The sequence below is a fragment of the Bufo bufo genome, chromosome 4, assembly GCF_905171765.1.
Source record: "Bufo bufo chromosome 4, aBufBuf1.1, whole genome shotgun sequence".
NCBI lineage: Eukaryota > Metazoa > Chordata > Amphibia > Anura > Bufonidae > Bufo > Bufo bufo.
Genome location: NC_053392.1, coordinates 22,796,313 through 22,816,048, shown reverse-complemented (window position 1 = coordinate 22,816,048; position 19,736 = coordinate 22,796,313). Strand labels below are relative to the sequence as shown.

The window sequence follows — 19,736 nt, the reverse complement described above, 5'->3', positions numbered from 1 at the left end:
CCTAATAATGATTGCAACTCCCTCAAACGAATCTTCGGCCCCACCCTCGCCGACCGCACCGCAAACCGCACATCAATCAATTTGTCCTCAGGTAACCTGCATTCCATCCGAACCGTATCCAGCACTATACCCAAAAACATAACTCTGTAGTGGGGCCAACCGTCTTCTCAGCCGACAACGGAACCCCGAACTCTCTAAACACCGACTGCAACGAGGCCAACAGCAACCCACACACCCCGGAACCAGCCGGCCCCAAACAAAGGAAGTCATCCAAGTAATGAATGAGCGACTGACACCCCGCCACCTCCTTCACCACCCATTCCAAGAAGGAGCTAAACTTCTCAAAATAAGGGCAAGAGATCGAACACCCCATCGGCAAACACCCGTCCACATAATAACCCCCCTCCCAAAAACATCCCAACAAGTGCAAACTATCCGGATGAACCGGTAACAAACGAAAAGCGGCCTCAATGTCCGCCTTTGCTAACATCGCACCCGGCCCCAACTTCCTAACCCAACTAACCGCCGTATCAAAAGAGGTGTAAACAACCGAACACAATTCCGGATCAATCCCATCATTCACCGATGACCCCTTTGGGAAAGACAAATGGTGAATCAGCCGGAAAGCATTCGGCTCCTTCTTTGGAACCACCCCCAACGGCGAAACCACCCCCAAAGGTAACTCCACAAAAGGCCCGGACATTCTCCCTAAACTCTAGCTTAGCTAGCTTCTGAGACACCACTTCCGGGTGCATCAAAGCCGACCTCAAATTCTTACATCTCCCACCCCCAAGATCCCCATGACCAGACGGAATCACAAACCCCTCCTCAAATCCCCTACGCAACAGCTCTGCCCCCACCCTATCCGGGTACCTACTTAAATACGGCCCCATCGCGTCCACCCTGACCGGAGTCCGCCCCTTTTCCAACCGTCTCTCCCCCCCTTTGCCTATTACCCTGGAAACACCTGCTGACCCCGTGGCTCCCCCCCACACCCCGAACACTCGTGCTTAAACTTGCATTTTTGGCCGAACTTGCAACTCCCCTCATTGAACAAAAAGCACAAGCCCTTTGCCGAGGCAGCGGCAAAACCCGACTGCCCGCCCGGGGTCCAGGTTGTTTTGGGGTGGTTATTCCATCTTTGCTGCGGCATGTAAGTGTTTGATGTTCCGTTGTTACATTGTGTTCTTACCTGCCGTGCAGTTGCTGCATTGTCTTTCTCCCTGTCAGCTACTGGGCCGCTGGAGATGCCTTTCATCCGTGGTGATGGATAAACAGGAGGTCTCTTCCCTGTCACGATGTTGAGGGCGATGCAGGGATTCCTAGACTTCTAGGTTCGTTGGTATGAGCCCCCTTACCATTGAAGGCGGCTCATACAGCCAGGAGACTAGGGCTATTTTAGGGAAGCTTTAGGAGGTGACCAGCTCCCTTTTCCCTGCCTATGGCTTAGTACATGGTGACACTGTCAAGGTGGGGAGTGGTGGAAACTCCCCACCGTACAACAGTCTGCAAAAAATGTAGGCAACCCACTGTACTTCAGTGCTGCAGTTCTGCAAAAAAAAAAAAAATAATAGTAAAAAAAAAAGTGTTACACTTGTCCGTTATGTAGAAAAGGATAGGACACTCCTATAAAAGGGAGAAAGAACATGATGACATGTACAGTACACTAGCTTTATGCATGTTTTCAGGATCCATAGTTTGTGGACCACAAAACACATACGGTCATGTGCATGAGGACTAAGTCAAGAACTTTGAAAACTGAATACCTGCTGCATACTGCACATTTTGTAGTCTTGCATGTCTCTTGCACATCTCCTTTACCAGTGTCCGGCAGGCTGATCCGGCAGAAAACAGATTGACAGTCCCATTAACTACAATGGTATCCAATGGAGATCTGACTGCTACCCAGCACATATACATGCAGTGTTTGTCTGAACAGTGCTAAAAACCAACTGACAGCACAGTGCATTGGTGATACCACCATGGAGGCATGTGAGAGTCAGACTGTGAGTTGGTTTTTAGCACTGTTCAGACCTTGTTCACACACCACAAGTAGTTTAGTGGTAGGACCCCATACTTGCTGAGTCACCGTGATGTGGTGCATGAGGGGCTCCGATATGTTCCTGGCTGGAAGATATTGGCAAAGTTCTCAGCTTTTAACATCGGCTTGAGGAATTAGCTAGTATTGTCAGTTGTGTATTTATGTAACTCACAGAAATTGGGACCTGCTTAGAAATCTGCACTCATCTAGTCCCCATTGCTCAGTTCTGACTCTCTCGCTCCAGGGCTCTTCATTGGACTTCTGGTCTCTATATGTCAACTTCCTGCATGGACAGGGTCACTTTCTCCTCTGCTTCCACTGACTGGCCTCAAAGATGACATATCTCCAAGCAGTACATCACCCAGCAGTGATGTGCTACTTTGGGACATATCACTGTTGAGACCAGTAATTGCCTGGGACCAGAAGTGCAGTGTAGACAGCTTGGATGTCAGAGGGCCATAATTGAGTAGCAGGGACTGGATGAGTATGGATTCCTCTACAGGCCCCAATATCTGGAGTTTATACAAACCGGATTCCAAAAAAGTTGGGACACTATACAAATCGTGAATAAAAACTGAATGCAATGATGTGGAGGTGCCAACTTCTAATATTTTATTCAGAATAGAACATAAATCACGGAACAAAAGTTTAAACTGAGAAAATGTACCATTTTAAGGGAAAGATATGTTGAATCAGAATTTCATAGTGTCAACAAATCCCAAAAAAGTTGGGACAAGGCCATTTTCACCACTGTGTGGCATCTCCCCTTTTTCTTACAACACTCAACAGACGTCTGGGGACCGAGGAAACCAGTTTCTCAAGTTTAGAAATAGGAATGCTCTCCCATTCTTGTCTAATACAGGCCTCTAACTGTTCAATCGTCTTGGGCCTAGTTTGTTGTACCTTCCTCTTTATGATGCGCCAAATGTTCTCTATAGGTGAAAGATCTGGACTGCAGACTGGCCATTTCAGTACCCGGATCCTTCTCCTACGCAGCCATGATGTTGTGATTGATGCAGAATGCGGTCTGGCATTATCTTGTTGAATAATGCAGGGTCTTCCCTGAAAGAGATGACGTCTGGATGGGAGCATATGTTGTTCTAGAACCTGAATATATTTTTCTGCATTAATGGTGCCTTTCCAGACATGCAAGCTGCCCATGCCACACGCACTCATGCAACCCCATACCATCAGAGATGCAGGCTTCTGAACTGAGCGTTGATAACAACTTGGGTTGTCCTTGTCCTCTTTGGTCCGGATGACATGACTTCCCAGATTTCCAAAAAGAACTTCGAATCGTGACTCGTCTGACCACAGAACAGTCTTCCATTTTGCCACACTCCATTTTAAATGATCCCTGGCTCCGTGAAAACGCCTGAGCTTGTGGATCTTGCTTAGAAATGGCTTCTTCTTTGCACTGTAGAGTTTCAGCTGGCGGATGGCACGGTGGATGGCACGGTGGATTGTGCTCACTGACAATGGTTTCTGGAAGTATTCCTGAGCCCATTCTGTGATTTCCTTTACAGTAGCATTCCTGTTTGTGGTGCAGTGTCGTTTAAGGGCCCGGAGATCACGTGCATCCAGTATGGTTTTACGGCCTTGACCCTTACGCACAGAGATTGTTCCAGATTCTCTGAATCTTCGGATGATGTTATGCACAGTTGATGATGATAGATGCAAAGTCTTTGCAATTTTTCGCTGGGTAACACCTTTCTGATATTGCTCCACTATCTTTCTGCGCAACATTGTGGGAATTGGTGATCCTCTACCCATCTTGGCTTCTGAGAGACACTGCCACTCTGAGAAGCTCTTTTTATACCCAATCATGTTGCCAATTGACCTAATTAGTGTTAATTGGTCTTCCAGCTCTTCGTTATGCTCAAATTTACTTTTTCCAGCCTCTTATTGCTACTTGTCCCAACTTTTTTGGGATTTGTTGACACCGTGAAAATTGGAATCAACGTATTTTTCCTTTAAAATTATACATTTACTCGGATTAAACGTTTGATCTGTCATCTACGTTCTATTACAAATAAAATATTGACATTTGCCATCTCCACATCATTGCATTCAGTTTTTATTCACAATTTGTTTAGTGTCCCAACTTTTTTGGAATCCGGTTTGTATATTATAAAAGGGACAGCACCGTTATGTCTCAAAAGGCAAGCATTAAATACGGTATATGTTTATATGACTTTTCCAGACACCGCGCTCCACCTGTAGTGAGAGTTGCCTCCATGGATACTGGAAAGTCCTACTGGAAGGAAAACAGAAATGCTGCTACTACTGTGCCCCCTGTGCAGAAGGCGAAATCTCCAACCAGACTGGTGAGTAGGGACAATTTCACATGAAAGTACAAATCTACAAGATGGGCATTAGCACCGATCAGACAACATTCATTTTGAGCTCATGTCTTCTAATGTAGCCAACATTATCCTGGCTCCAGGCATGCCAGGAGGGTCACTGTAACATGATCACTGTAATACCATTTTGTTGCATTCACACGTTAAGCCAGTCAAGATAACATTGGCTACATCTGTATGTCGGGTAGATCAGTCATATTTTGGAAGGGGCCATTTTGCTAGTTTCCATTCCTCCAGGTGTTTAAGGCTACATTCACACGTCAGTATATTTTCTTTCCAGATTTACGTTCCTTTTTTTTGCGGATCCGTGTTCCGTTTTTTTGCAGATCCGTGTTCCTTTTTTTTTCCAAAAGTGCATCCGCATCTTTTCCGTGTTTCCGTGTTTCAGCAAAAATTAGAAAAAGAAGGCGGAAAAGATGTTGCTAGGGTACCATAGAAAAAAAAAAAAGTCTATAAGAACAGAGGACATGTGCTTGTACAGTCACAATTTTATTGTGCTTTTGGTGTCGTTCAGAGCTGTGTAAGAAACCTCTGTTTGGCTGGCATATTTTTCTACCGATTTCTCAGCGATCATCATGGCAGAAGACATGGATAACGTACTATTTTACTGGCTTCTCTCTCGGCGATTCAGACGGCCGCCATCTATGCTGGATGAAGAACCGGGGAGGAAGAGGAGACGGCAGTGGGTCCATCCCATTGTTGCTCAGCGCCTTCAGAAAGGACAATTTCATAAGTTATACAACGATCTGCGACAAGACCCTATAAAGTTCAAAACCTATTGCCGGATGTCCACGGAAGCATTCGATCATCTGCTGGTCTCTCTACATCCTGACCTTAATTTCCTGGACACCAGCATGAGGCGCTGCATATCTGCTGAACAACGCTTGCTTGTCCCCCTGAGGTAAGTGAATGTGCCATTTTTAGATACTATATATCAGTGATGGCGACCCTTTTAGAGATTGAGTGCCCAAAACCGCAACCCCAAAACCCTCTTATTTATCGTAAAGTGCCAACGTGGCAAGTTAACCTGAATCCTACAGTCCAATGTAGTATATCTTTCATGTACTTTATCATGTAGTAGCTATAATAGCCTGTCTACATTCAGTGCGCTGCCTGTGCTGTTCATGATGCGTCCTGCGCTGATGAATGGCAGGAAAGGTCATATTGGTACAGTCAGACTTTTTCCAGGGTGTGGGTGCCCACAGAGAGGGCTCCGAGTGGCGCCTCTGGCACCCGTGCAGTAGGTTCACCACCACTGATATATATTCAATATCAATATATTATAATGAAAGTTTGAACTTATTTTTCTTTCCTTTTTTGTATTTTTCAGATTCCTTGCTACTGGAAATTAATTCGCTTCGTTGCATTTTGAGTTTCTGCTTGGCATCTCTACAATCTCTGGGATCGTCTGTCATACCTGTACAGTTATATGGCAGCGTCTCAGAGAAGCGGTGATGCCCACCCCCCAAGGCGGAAGATTGGCTACGGATTGCCGAGGGATTTTACCAATCTGGGTTTCCTAACTGCATTGGGGCGCTGGACGGTAAGCATATCCGTGTGAAGAAGCCGCCTCACTCAGGGTCCCGGTACTTCAATTACAAGCAATATTTTTCTGTAGTGCTGATGGCCTTGGCTGACAGTAACTACAGGTTTGTAATTGTGGATATCGGGGCCTATGGGAGCACTTCAGACAGCCGCATCTTTAGTGCTTCCAGAATGGGTGAACGGCTTCACACAAACCAGCTTGCCCTGCCAGAACCAAGAAGACTTCCCGGATCTGCAGGTCCGCCGGCTCCATTTGTGATCGTGGCAGACGAAGGATTTGCATTGGCACCCCACCTGATGCGGCCCTTCCCTAGACGCGATCTGGATGACAGGAAGCGCATTTTCAACTATCGATTGTCTCGCGCCCGTCTGTATGTGGAGTACGCTTTCGGAATACTGTCCACTAAGTGGAGAGTATTCATGTCATCCATACAGATGAATCCGGACAATGCCACCCTGGTGATACAGGCTTGTGTACTGCTGCACAACTTCACCAGGATTCACGATGCCTCAACAGATGCAGATTTGGGCCTAAATATGACATCTTCAGTCAGTTTAGACCTGAGCCGGCCTGGACGCCCTGGATCAGCTGGACTAGCTGTTCGGGAACTCTATGCCGACTACTTCTGCAGTCCTGAGGGGGCATTGTCGTGGCAGTTGGATGCCATCCGTGGAAGATGCTGATTTCAGCTGGAATCTGGTTTAAATTTTTAAAAAATGGAAATTACTTAGTTTAGTTAGATCCCCTGTTGTTAGTTTAGATTAGGGACTCGCAAGATAATGAGGACCCTTGACGTGGGCTTGCGGGCTGGGGTATTGTGCCAAATCCAAATTTTAAGTGAAATTTGGGGTAAATACCTTCTAATACCTCATCTCTAATTACGTGTATAAAAAAATTTTGGGCAACTTTTACATTTGTTCATGTCCTCACAGCTGAATACGAACATGTCCCATTTTTAATAATAAAATGGTATATGTATGCGTTTAGCTTTCAACAAGGACAACAACAGACGTAATCAGGGCCGCAATCCACAGAGCAAATCCTTCTACGCAGAAAAGGTAAGTATATTACATCATAATTTCATCCATGTAGACACTGCGATGTGAGAATTGGAGCATTTCATACTCCAATGCTCTCATTTGCACATCACTTGATCGGGCATGGAAATGGGTACCTTGATGCTTCTACCAGGCACTGTGTTTGGTGATGTCAATAGCACTAATATGTGTGCCTTCTGCGCTGACCTGGTCCGTTAAAAGGCTAGGGCTGTGCGAGTGCCAGCCCATTAGAGCTAGTGACATCTTTAAAAAGACTACTTGCCAGAAGCATCTGCATAACTTTTTAATTTTTTAAATAGTCATTTCCATGCACTAGCAAGCAAATAGCAATGGAGAATATTTGACCATTAAAAACCTCTGATGGTCACGCAGGGTGAGCATGGATGAAAATATGGATCCAAATATTATTTTTTTAGCAAATGACCGTAACCTACTCGTTGCAGTATTGCAGCCCTCACGATACAATTTCGCAATACACGGGCACCTGTCCCTGTGGTCTTCACTGATGTGGATCCATTCACTTGAATGGATCCTCAATCACTTTGATGCAGAACGGACGGATCACGGACTCATTCAAGTAGAATGGGTCTGGATCAGTCCCGACTGCTGAACTTTAGTTTTCTGTGTATTGGGGACCACAAATTGCGGTACCAAATGCATGGAGCAGAAGCATCAACTTTCGTGTGCATTAGACCATTTTTAATACAAATGACCTAAATTTATAATAGGTCATCAATATTAATTTTTTATTAAGAACAAACCAAAAAAAAATTAGAGGTCATATAAATCCCTCATGAAAGGGCCTTGAGGATGGACCATAGGGGGATCAGGACGGTGACTTGAATAAGGAGTGACCTGAAGCATGGCATTTTGGGAATTCATCATATAGTCCATCAGATGATGTGGCTCCTGGGGGCCAGAAAAAAGGTCCATAAGCATTGCAATAGCCGAAACGGCAACGTGTTTGCCGTTCTTCAGGCACATGGCGGAAGCAAGGAGCCAGCCCTTTTAATGTAATTTCTTCCTTCCCGTCAGACCGATTCCGGTTTAGATACTCCATCACCATCATATCTACTCGTTGACGGAGATCTACACCGGAATCGGTATTGACTCTTCTAGCTCGTCTGCCCGAAGAACGGCAAACGGGTTCCTCTGCTGCTTCGTTGCTGGGAGGGATTTGTGGTACTTCCACATTTTCTGAGGTTGGTTCTTCTGTGCTCAGAAGCTGAGAACATGAGGTTTCTTCAGTGCCTTCTTGTTCTTCCATCACCAGTGGTTGGTCCTCCACCATTGTTGAAGTGTGTGGCCTCTCAGCCACTTCTCCAGATGTGGTTTGCGAACCAGAATTTTCTGTTAAGTTGTCTACCGTGCTATATTAAAAAATAAAAACATAAATTAACAAATGACAAAAATTATTAACATAGTACCTTTCACCAGTTAAAACTCTTTAAATGTGGTACCTCACACTGTAGCACATGTACCCTAATGCCAGATAGAAGAATCACCCTGTGAGAAAAGCAGATGTCTCCTCCTCCCTGTTCCCATGCTAGGTATTTACATACAGGGCGCATAAATCTAATGGGGACTACTGCACCGCAACGGAGGATATAATGAAGATTCTTTACTACATGACATGTAGGGCACATGTGCTACTGTGTAAGGTTCCACATTTTAATGAGTACAAACTGGTGAAAGGTGCACCCAAAAAATATATAACTTAAAAACTACTTACGGTCTTACGTCCATTATTTGCTTGAGAAATTGGAGCTGCCTCGTAAACATATATGGCTTCTTGCGTTTGGCTCCATCAACGCTCTTTTGGGAACTATTGAGTTCTCTCCGGAACTGATCCCGGCATGTGTACCACCTTTTTTTTGTTTGCTCAACTGTAAAAAAAAGAAAAAAATGTATTCATTAAATAATCTAAAATTGTGCTAACAAAAATTTAAAAGGACATTTATCTCATGTACACAGAATCAGTGTTTTTCTTGGACATATGGCCGAATCACAGACCATGTGACTCAGACGCATACGGTCATGTGTAGGAGTGAAAATTCAAAACAAAAATGAGTATTATGGCACATGCACATGACCGTATTGCGCCCAGCATATGGCACTCCACAAGGCCATTTCCAGGAGCAAGAATAATCATTTCTGACAAAGAGGCCTATTAAAAATTAATATATACGATAGTTTTAGTTAGAAACTTTAAAAATTTGATATGGACTTTGTTAAAAAAGACAATTTCGGAATAAGCCTTTTGGACAAAAACAAAAAAAAGTGATTGAACATCTGTCATGTACAAGCATAGACTATGTGCAAAATTATACAGTCTCTGCTGTTCCAGGACATATGGCGCACTCATGGAACAAGTCGTGACGCACACATCCCTGGAGCACGGTCCATGTATAGGCAGCCTGCCATGCTCTGAAGTACAGGAGCCCACAGCGTCATAGCAAGTAATGAGGCTATGCACTCCTGCACGCCAGTGCATGGCAGGCTGCCTATACACACACCATGAAACATGAATGTGTGTATTAACCAATATTAAATACACATAACTTTAAAGTAAAGTAATTACTCACGCATTTTAATTTGCTTGTCTTTTGATGCAGAGGTCCATGCAGTGGACAGCAACTCTACGCATACTTCATTCCATGAACGATCTTTGATGTTCCGTTCATGGTATATTTCAGTCCTGGAGTCCCACAGGGCTGGCCTCTCTTGTATGAGGACTATCAGTTTTTCCACTTCAAAATTGCACATACTGTCTGCAGATATATGTGCTGGTCGGCTCAGAAGATGAATCCTGTCTTCCTCCCACCTGTCTCCCTGGAGATTCAAGTCACATTTTTCTATTTCCTGCAGATCTGCAATTCACGATCCACAATTGCGGATGACATGCGGATGACATTTGACATCTTTCCGCATGTCATCCGTTTTTTTGCGGACCCATTCACTTCAATGGGGCAACGGTCCGCAATTTGCGGACAAAAGTAGGACATGCAGTACTTTTTTGACGGATCCGCATTGCGGAACGGTACGGATTTGCGGATGCGGACAGCATACTGAATGCTGTCCACATCTTTTGCGGACCCATTGAAATGAATGGGTCTGCATATATTCCGCAACTATTCCGCATTTTTGCGGAAAAGATGTGGAGAAAAAATGCGGACGTGTGAATGGAGCCTAATATGAATATCATATAGAGGAATCCATATTTTTATCATTCTCCATAGAAAGTTTTTTGTAAAAGGGATAAAAGTAGTGAAGATGGAATTGATTGTAAATTATTCGATATAAACTTCACAAAAATTCTTCTGCCAAACAAATCCGTAGTTCAGGCAATTTGCTTTTTAGGAATTGCCAAAACTGTGGTTGAAATTTTACTGTTAAAATGCAAGAGAAATAGAGCGGGGAAGATGGGGAAGACAGATCACATGACTCTGGGGGAAACCCTGGCTGGCGGGCTTTGCAGACAGCCTATCATGGGGCTTGATAGATATTGTCCCATCAGGCTCTGTGGTATGTCTGAAGCACAGATGCCATTGTGAACTTGTGTCACATGAGTCTGTCTGACTGGTAAGCATCCGACTGTATAAGGAGGGTTATTAGGGACTGATGGTCCCCCCTCCCCTTTCCCCCCTTAGGGCGTTTAGGGAGCTGGCCCCTTTACATTAGTGCTTAAGAAGGTGGTTGTTTAGGGCCATTAAGGGTTAATGCACTGGGGAGCCTTCTTAGACAGGATGTGGGCGGTTCAGGGGATCCTGGAGATACTTATACTCCCTCCCGGTGCTGGCACTTCCTCTCTCTGTGGTGATCCTTGGGAGACAGATCAGGGTTCGGGGTTATGTTTGGCTATGGAGACTTGGTTATTCTGTTTTTGTTTTTTCTATTCTTAAGAATCCACGCTGGGAGTCCAGCATTTTGGACATCGCTCCGATGATTACGGCTTTGGAGAAAGACGGTCAAGTTTATGAAGTCACAGCTGGCGGCATTTGAGTTCAGCAGAGATATGGTGGTGGCATATGGCGTACGTGCCCGCTGGGAGTCCAGCGTTTGGCATACCGCTCTGATGATTATGGATTAACTTGCCCGCTGGGAGTCCGGCGTTTGGCATACGGCTCCGATATTATGGTTTATTAAGGTTTGCCGCTTTAATAAAGAAGCTGTGGCCGATCACCATCCAGCAATAAAGTGACACAGTTGTCAGTGTTTTTGTTATGGGTCAAGGTCGGGTAAAGGGGCCAGAGGTGAGTAAATGGTGGTCCCCTTCCCCTTCTTCCCTAGATACCAGCAGTCTCGGCAGACCCCAATTACAAACTCAGGCCAGCCATCTTAGGGTATTGCAGGGATAGTATAGGGACATACTTAGTTTGGTAGATTGAACTAATAGGTAGAGAAATGTCAGGGTTTTATCAGTAGAGGAGGAGAACATAGGGGCAATGTTCTGTGTGATTACCTTACAGTGAGGGCATCTAGAGCTGTTCATGTAATGCACTGCAATCACAAAAATCTTGCAGAGCCTCCAAAAAGATATGTTTATTCTGTGCATGAGTAGCTAGCCTTTTTATCTTTATTCATAAAACCTCACCATCAATAGTTAGTGTTTTATAGTCCTATGCACAGTACCCCCAGCAGCACACGTTTTACTGGATATTCTGTGCAGTTGCACTTTTTTATTTTTTACAAACCAGTTGATATTTTGCTCCTGTTCAGCACATTTCAGTGCATCAATATCAGTGTGTTTCTAGAAAGGCCTTCTCCCCACCCACCCAAGGCTTCTTCCCTGCATCACTGTGATGTCGGGGGAGGCAGCCTTGGGAAGTTAGGGGAATAGCAGACAGCGGGGAAATGTGGCGGACTTAGGCACTTTCAAAAGGAAAGCCTGCCCAATGGGAACTTGGAAGCTGCTTTTCATAGGAATAAAAGTGCTTTTCCTGGACATGAAAACACATCCAGATGACATAAAGGTATGGTTATAATGTTTTTGCAATGTTCTGATGGCCATTGCTGGTAGCTATATTAGTGACATTTACATGACAGACTCAGTTAGTAGGTGGGGACAAACATGGACAGTGAGCCCTTAGGCTAGAACCCAGCCCGCTGTCCCTACCTACTTGCAGTAGAAGACCTATATAGCTAGACCGCAACGGGTCGACAGTCCCTACGCTATTTAAGTGCAGAGATGCACTAACAAACAAGACAGACAAACAAAATACCAGAGTCGTACATAGATGGGTCAGAACCAGACAAGCTATGGAGTACCAAACCAGATACAGAGAGTGGTCAGAAGAGTCAGAGGAACGAGCAATCCAATAAGCACAGAAACAAGGAACCAGGGGCACAGCTAGTGAGTCAGAGACTATCACTGCACTGGTGTATGGTAACTTCTAGCCATCTGTACAGTTTTATGTACATTCAAATTGTTTAAAATTGTCTCGTTGTCTACATGACTGTGTGTGCCCTTCCTCCAGCACATACTCTGTTACCATGCAGTCGGTGTGGATCCATTTTACCAATGAACCGGTTTGGTTAGGAGTAACACTAAGGCTGAGTTCACACGGGCGTTGCGGGAAAAGGTGCGGGTGCGTTGCGGGAACATGCGTGATTTTTCTGCGTGAGTGCAAAACATTGTAATGCGTTTTGCGCGCGCGTGAGAAAAATCAGCATATTTGGTACCCAAACCCGAACTTCTTCACAGAAGTTCGGGCTTGGGATCGGTGTTCTGTAGACTGTATTATTTTCCCTTTTACTGAATACAGAATGCATAGTAAAATAGCGCTGGAGGGGTTAAATAAAAAAATAAAAAAATTTAACTCACTTTAATCCAATTGCTCAGGCAGCCCGGCATCTCTTCTGTCTTCATCTTAGCTGTGTGCAGGAAAAGGACCTGTGGTGACGTCACTCCGGTCATCACATGGTCCGTCACATGATCTTTTACAATGGTGTTGTATCATGTGAAGACCGGAGAGACGTCACCACAGGTCCTTTTCCTGCACACAGCTAAGATGAAGACAGAAGAGATGCCGGCTGCGCGAGTAATTGGATTAAGGTGAGTTAAATTATTTATTTATTTTAACCCCTCCAGCGCTTTTGTACTATGCATTCTGTATTCAGAATGCTATTATTTTCCCTTATAACCATGTTTTAAGGGAAAATAATAATGATCGGGTCTCCATCCCGATCGTCTCCTAGCAACCGTGCGTGAAAATCGCACCGCATCCGCACTTGCCTGCGGATGCTTGCGATTTTCAGGCAGCCCCATTTACTTCTATGGGGCCTGCGTTGCGTGGAAAACGCACAATATAGAGCAAGCTGCGATTTTCACGCAACGTATAAGTGATGCGTGAAAATCACAGCTCATGTGCACAGCCCCATAGAAATGAATGGGTCCAGATTCAGTGCGGGTGCAATGCGTTCACCTCCCGCATTGCACCTGCGCGGAATACTCGCCCATGTGAACTCAGCCTAAGGGCATGATCCTGTTAGTCCTGTGGTCTTCACTCTTTAACCCCTGGATCCGGACTTTGCTGAGGAGGAGCCACCAAACTACTACCAATTAAGATAGTTCTAGTGCATTTGGTGGCTGACCAACAGGGTCGGACACACCAGTGAAAAGCACTGAAGTATCAGGTAATATGTGTAGTCAGGAGATGGGCCGAGGTTAGAGCAGGCAGCATACAAGGATATCCGTGAGACAAGGCTGAGATCAGGACAGGTGGCAGTAGGGTAATCCAAGAAACAGGTTTAGGTCAGGGAAGGCAACTAGAAGTCAGAGTCGGTAGTCAGGCTGGAGAAAGGTAAATGGGTAGTCAGACAAACCTAAAATTCAAGCTCCCTTTCAGAGGGGAGGGCAACTTAAATACCTAGGGAGAGGGTGGGAAAGGGTTTGGACGTGCGCATGCTGACCTTTCAAGAGGCTGAGAGTAAGCATGCATGTGCACTATCGAGCAGGCCTGGAAGCCTTTAAAGGGTTTCTACCACCACATTTTGACCTAATTAGCTGTCAGACACTAGCGATCTGCTAGTGTCTGCTGGACCTAACCATGCTATTGTAATTCCTTTCTCTGCAGCGGTTACCCTAAAAAACGTAGTTTTATTGGTATGCAAATGAGCCTCTAGGTGCTATGGGGCCGTCTTTTCAGCACCTAGAGGCTCCGTCCACTCACCATTTCTGCCGCCCAGCGCGCTCCAGCCCGCCCCTCTCCTCTAGATTGACAGCCTACTCGCGCCTGCGCCGTGTGCTTCTGTATTCGGCGCAGGCGCAGTGACTGTTGGACTGCTCCCTGCGCCAGTAATCGGCGCCGGAGCAGTGAAGATGCCGGCGCAGGGAGACAGTCACTGTGCCTGCGCCAAATACAGAAGCACACGGCGCAGGCACATGTAGGCTGTCAATCTAGAGGAGAGGGGCGGGCTGGAGCGCGCTGGGCGGCAGAAATGGTGAGTGGACGGAGCCTCTAGGCGCTGAAAAGACGCCCCCATAGCACCTACGTTTTTTAGGGTAACCGCTGCAGAGAAAGGAATTACAATAGCATGGTTAGGTACAGCAGACACTAGCAGATCGCTAGTGTCTGACAGCAAATTGGGTCAAAATGTGGTGGTAGAAACTCTTTAAAGTAGGATTGGCTCGCAGAAGACCATGGTGGGTGGTACCAGAGCTGTGGAAGGACGAGGAGTGGGGCCACTGTGAGTAGGGCAGTGTCTGGGCCTACAGGAAGGAGTGAGGCAGCGGTGGGCAAAGGATATCAGTACAACACTATTTCCTGACCCCATGGACTTCTGGGGAGGAAAATTGAAACAGTGACTAGAAGTTGCCCACTTTGCTATTGCTGAATTGTCTTGTCAATACTTCACTGTGATTTCAGAGAGAGGTTTCAGCTCAGCAGGTGCCGTTATTACACCCAAATAGGCAACATTGTCCTGCACCATTGTCGAAAACATTACCTTTATCAAAATGAATCCGACACATGGATGCCTGAGGATTTGCACACATTTTACCATGATGACAATGAATAATCTGCTATTGTTGACAGTAGATGTTTATCACCAACCTAATGAAGCAACTGCTGATAAATGTATATGTATCCTAAGATAAATGTGAATAAATGGGCCAGTTGTTCTAACACCATAACATGTCAGTATAAAAACTGGCCATGAAATACAAAGAAATTGTAATCAAGGGAATGTTATGGCAGTTGGTGTGGAAACACTGTACCAACCAACCGGTTTGACTTTGGGCTAGATCTAAGGGTGTTATTCAGCCAGTCCGCAGGTATTCACCCTTTATCCCCAAACAGGGATTTAGACTTCACTGCAGGGAACCACCAGGCCGCTACCTTCTGGAATAATCCCAATGTGGTTGGGTAGCTGACATTTTGGGAGTCAGAGACACTGGTGCAGGGCACCGAGAGATCAATCAAACTCATAGTCAGTGACAGGCCAAGGTCAGGACAGGCAGAATCCATGCAAATCTGAGAACCATAACCAAGGTCACGGCAAGCGGCTCTGGATCAATATGAAAAATCCTGCACAGATCAGGTTAGGCAACAGAGAAACAATCAAGAAACAGGCAGAGGTACGCACCACTACCAGGGAAGATACCTTAAATATCTACTGGTTGCTAGTCATTGGTTGGTGAAGATTAGGATGTAAAGCAGCAGCAGTGAGCTTGAGCCGCCCGTGTAACAGGGGAATTATCATATAATTAGGTTTAGTAAAAATTATGTATAGCTATTGAAGGTCCGCAGTGCAGTGTCCAGATGTCCTCTCCAAATATCACAACAACCAATTACATACTATCAGAACACTTGTATATTTCATTATAGTCATAAAATAAGTATCACAATTAAAATTTCCTTTTGAGATTAAAAATAAAAATACATGTAATGAAAGGATATTTAATCCAGCTCAGCACCATGGGAAAGTTCATCTAATCCTATTAAAAAACAAAACCTCATGAAGCTTTATAAGGGTAAAGGTTCAAAGAATCTGGAGCCCCAATGCAAAGAGGCAAAATGAGAAAACCTGGCTACATCCTCAAAGGATACAAAATGTGGGTCATTAAAGGGGTTCTGTAGCTTTTTATTACTGGTCATGTATCCTTTGCAGAGATCATCAGCATCTGATCGGTGGGGGTCCGACACCGGGAATATTGCCGATCAGCTGTTTGAGAAGGCAGTGGCGCTGGATGTAGCACCGCGGCCTTCTTGCTGTTTCCCGCAGGCCAGTGATGTCATGAATACTACTATAAATTTACATTTCCGCCAAATTTACAATGGTAAAATATAATCATTTCTTGATTGCAGATATGGGAACATGCTTAGTGTGTCCTAACGATCACTGGTCAAATGGAAGAAGAGATTCCTGCGTACCAAGACCGATTGAATTCCTGTCTTATGGAGACACACTGGGGTCATCTCTAATTATTATAAATCTTACATTTTGCCTTGTGACTATAGTTGTGTTGGGGATATTTATAAAAAATAAAGATTCTCCAATTGTGAAAGCCAATAACCAGAATCTCAGTTTCATACTTCTCCTCTCACTCATCTTCTCATTTTTATGTCCTCTCTTATTTATTGGACGTCCCTCAGATATATCATGTCTCCTCAGACAAGTGGCTTTTGGAATCATTTTTAGCCTTGCGGTTTCTTCAGTCTTAGCTAAAACAGTGACTGTAGTCTTAGCTTTTCAAGCCATTAAACCAGGCAGGACATTGAGGCAGTGGATGAAGAGACACCTCTCCACATCCTTACTTGTTATATGTTCATCTGGAGAAGTTTTGATCTGTGTCCTTTGGTTGTTTTATTCTCCACCATTCCCAGATTATAACACTGGACTAGAGGTTGGAAAGATAATCTTACAATGTATTGAGGGATCTGCCATTGCTTTCTACTTGTCCATCGGCTACATTGGATTTCTGGCAATGATGAGCTTTATTGTAGCTTTCTTGGCCAGAAGACTTCCAGACACCTTCAATGAGGCTCAGTACATCACTTTCAGCATGCTGGTGTTCTGCAGTGTGTGGATCTCCTTCATCCCGGCCTATCTCAGCACCAAGGGGAAGTACATGGTGGCTGTGGAAGTTTTTGCCATCTCATGTTCCAGTGCTGGACTTCTGGGCTGTATCTTCATTCCCAAATGTTACATTATCCTACTGAGACCAGAACTCAACACAAAGTCCAATATAAGGGTCATAAGAAGACATTGTACAGGAGAATTTTGATTTGTGTTTCAATGTACAGTTGTAGCCGAGCTAAACTTGACTCTGATAACACATGGCACAGTCTTATCCTGGTTTTCTCGTGACAAAAGCCATTGAAATCCATTGAAAAGTTAGTTACATTTCTCTTCCTATTATTTACTTAATGCGTTAACCATCAAGTTTAGCTCGGCTGCATCTGTATTTATTACTTTTTTAAATTTGTATTATTTAGTTATATATCTACTCTCGTATCGGTCTGGATCTTCCTCAATCAATTTTTTTATTAAAGGAGTTATCCGAGTTAAATCAATATATGTTAAGGTGGCTTAAAACATTATTAAAAACACATTTCTAATGTACATTCATTATTTATTCTGCTGTGTTTCCACACGCCCGATGCGGGTCACGTGACCCCTGACGTCACTCACCAGGCTCCGGCGGTGATGTCTCGTTTACAGGCTTCTCCCTGCTTGAGGTAGGGGCCTGGCTCTGTAAAGGAAACGTCAGAGCCTTTGGTGCCCGCCCCGTGTCTCTCTGTATCTGGCTGCCGCGGCTCCTGTGCGGGATCGCTCATGTGCGATCCTTATCAGTGCCGGCAGCCGTGAAGAAAGATTCCATGGATTCCAAAGCTCCCTCCCTCCGGTCCACCAGTGTGCCCGCTGCCCTGCGTCTGGCGATCTTTACTAGCCCCAGCTGGTAGCTCAAAACCACCCCCAGGAACATCACAGAGGAAATCATTGTCCATAATATAGATATTGCTGTGATATAGCTTAGATACATGTAGGTGCCATATAGTTTAGATACATAAAGTTGTCACAGAGCTTAGATACATATAAGTGTCATAAAGCTTAGATACATATAGCAGTCATATAGCTTAGATACATATAAGTGTCATAGAGCTTAGATACATATAGCAGTCATATAGCTTAGATACATATAGGTGTCACATAGCTTAGATACATATAGGTGTCGTAGAGCTTAGATACATATAGGTGTCATAGAGCTTAGATACATATAGGTGTCATAGAGCTTAGATACATATAGGTGTCATATAGCTTAGATACATATAGTTGTCACAGAGCTAAGATACATATAAGTGTCATATAGCTTAGATACATATAAGTGTCATATAGCTTAGATACATATAGCCGTCATATAGTTTAGATACATATAGGTGTCATAGAGCTTAGATGCATATAGGGGTCATATAGATTAGATACATATAGCCGATATATAACTTAGAAACATATAGGTGTCATAGAGCTTAGATACATGTATCTGTCATATAGCTTAGATACATATAGCAGTCATAAAGCTTAGATACATATAGCTGTCATAGAGCTTAGATACATATAGGTGCCATATAGCTTAGATACAAATAGCAGTCAAAAAGCTTAGATACATATAGGTGTCATATAGCTTAAATACATATAGGTTTCATATAGCTTAGATACATATATCAGTCATAGAGCTTAGATACATATAGCAGTCATATATGACCCCTATATGCATCTAAGCTCTATGACACCTATATGTATCTAAACTATATGACGGCTATATGTATCTAAGCTATATGACACTTATATGTATCTAAGCTATATGACACTTATATGTATCTTAGCTCTGTGACAACTATATGTATCTAAGCTATATGACACCTATATGTATATGACTGATATATGTATCTAAGCTATATGACACCTATATGTATCTAAGCTATATGACACCTATATGTATCTAAGCTCTATGACTGCTATTTGTATCTAAGCTATATGGCACCTATATGTATCTAAGCTATACGACAGCTATATGTATCTAAGCTTTATGACTGCTATATGTATCTAAGCTATACGACAGCTATATGTATCTAAGCTTTATGACTGCTATATGTATCTAAGCTATATGACAGCTATATGTATTTAAGCTATATGACACCTATATGTTTCTAAGTTATATATCGGCTATATGTATCTAATCTATATGACTGCTATATGTATCTAAGCTCTATCAATGATATATGTATCTAAGCTATATGACACCTATATGTATCTAAGCAATATGGCTGCTATATGTATCTAAATTATATGACACCTATATGTATCTAAGCTATATGACACCTATATGTATCTAAGCTATACGACTGCTATATGTATCTAATGTATATGACTGCTATATGTATCTAAGCTCTATGACACCTATATGTATCTAAGCTATATGAGAACCTATATGTATCTAAGCTATATGACACCTATATGTATCTAAGCACTATGAATGCTATATGTATCTAAGGTATATGACATCTATATGTATCTAAACAATATGACAGCTAACATTTTTTATTACTCATTCCAAAAACAGTGCATCTTAAGAGTCCTGTATTGGTATTTATCGCCACTTGCTCCACGAGTCGGGAGTGTGTGATTTGCCCCCCACCCGCTTGCCTTCCTTGGATGTGATAGCCGTTTCTCAGGATCCCTCTCCGGAATTAAACACTGATTCCCCGTTAGCCGTAGTTTACAAT

The 19,736-nt window shown here is 43.8% G+C and overlaps 1 protein-coding gene across 1 annotated transcript; it reads left to right on the top strand.

Moving 5' to 3' along the window:
- Nucleotides 1–585: 585 nt before the first annotated feature.
- Nucleotides 586–17,236, top strand: LOC120998905 (vomeronasal type-2 receptor 26-like). The gene is made up of 3 exons (XM_040429784.1): nt 586–678; nt 4,245–4,368; nt 16,317–17,236. The coding sequence occupies exons 1-3, from the start codon at nt 586–588 to the stop codon at nt 17,234–17,236; spliced, it is 1,137 nt and encodes a 378-aa protein (XP_040285718.1).
- The last annotated feature ends 2,500 nt before the right edge of the window (nt 17,237–19,736 follow it).

Coding starts and splice junctions, on each gene's coding strand:
- LOC120998905 (XM_040429784.1), top strand. CDS start 586: ATGACCCCTTTGGGAAAGACAAATGGTGAATCAGCCGGAAAGCATTCG. Junction 679..4,244: donor CGGCGAAACCACCCCCAAAG/GTAACTCCACAA, acceptor TGACTTTTCCAG/ACACCGCGCTCCACCTGTAG. Junction 4,369..16,316: donor CGAAATCTCCAACCAGACTG/GTGAGTAGGGAC, acceptor TCTTGATTGCAG/ATATGGGAACATGCTTAGTG.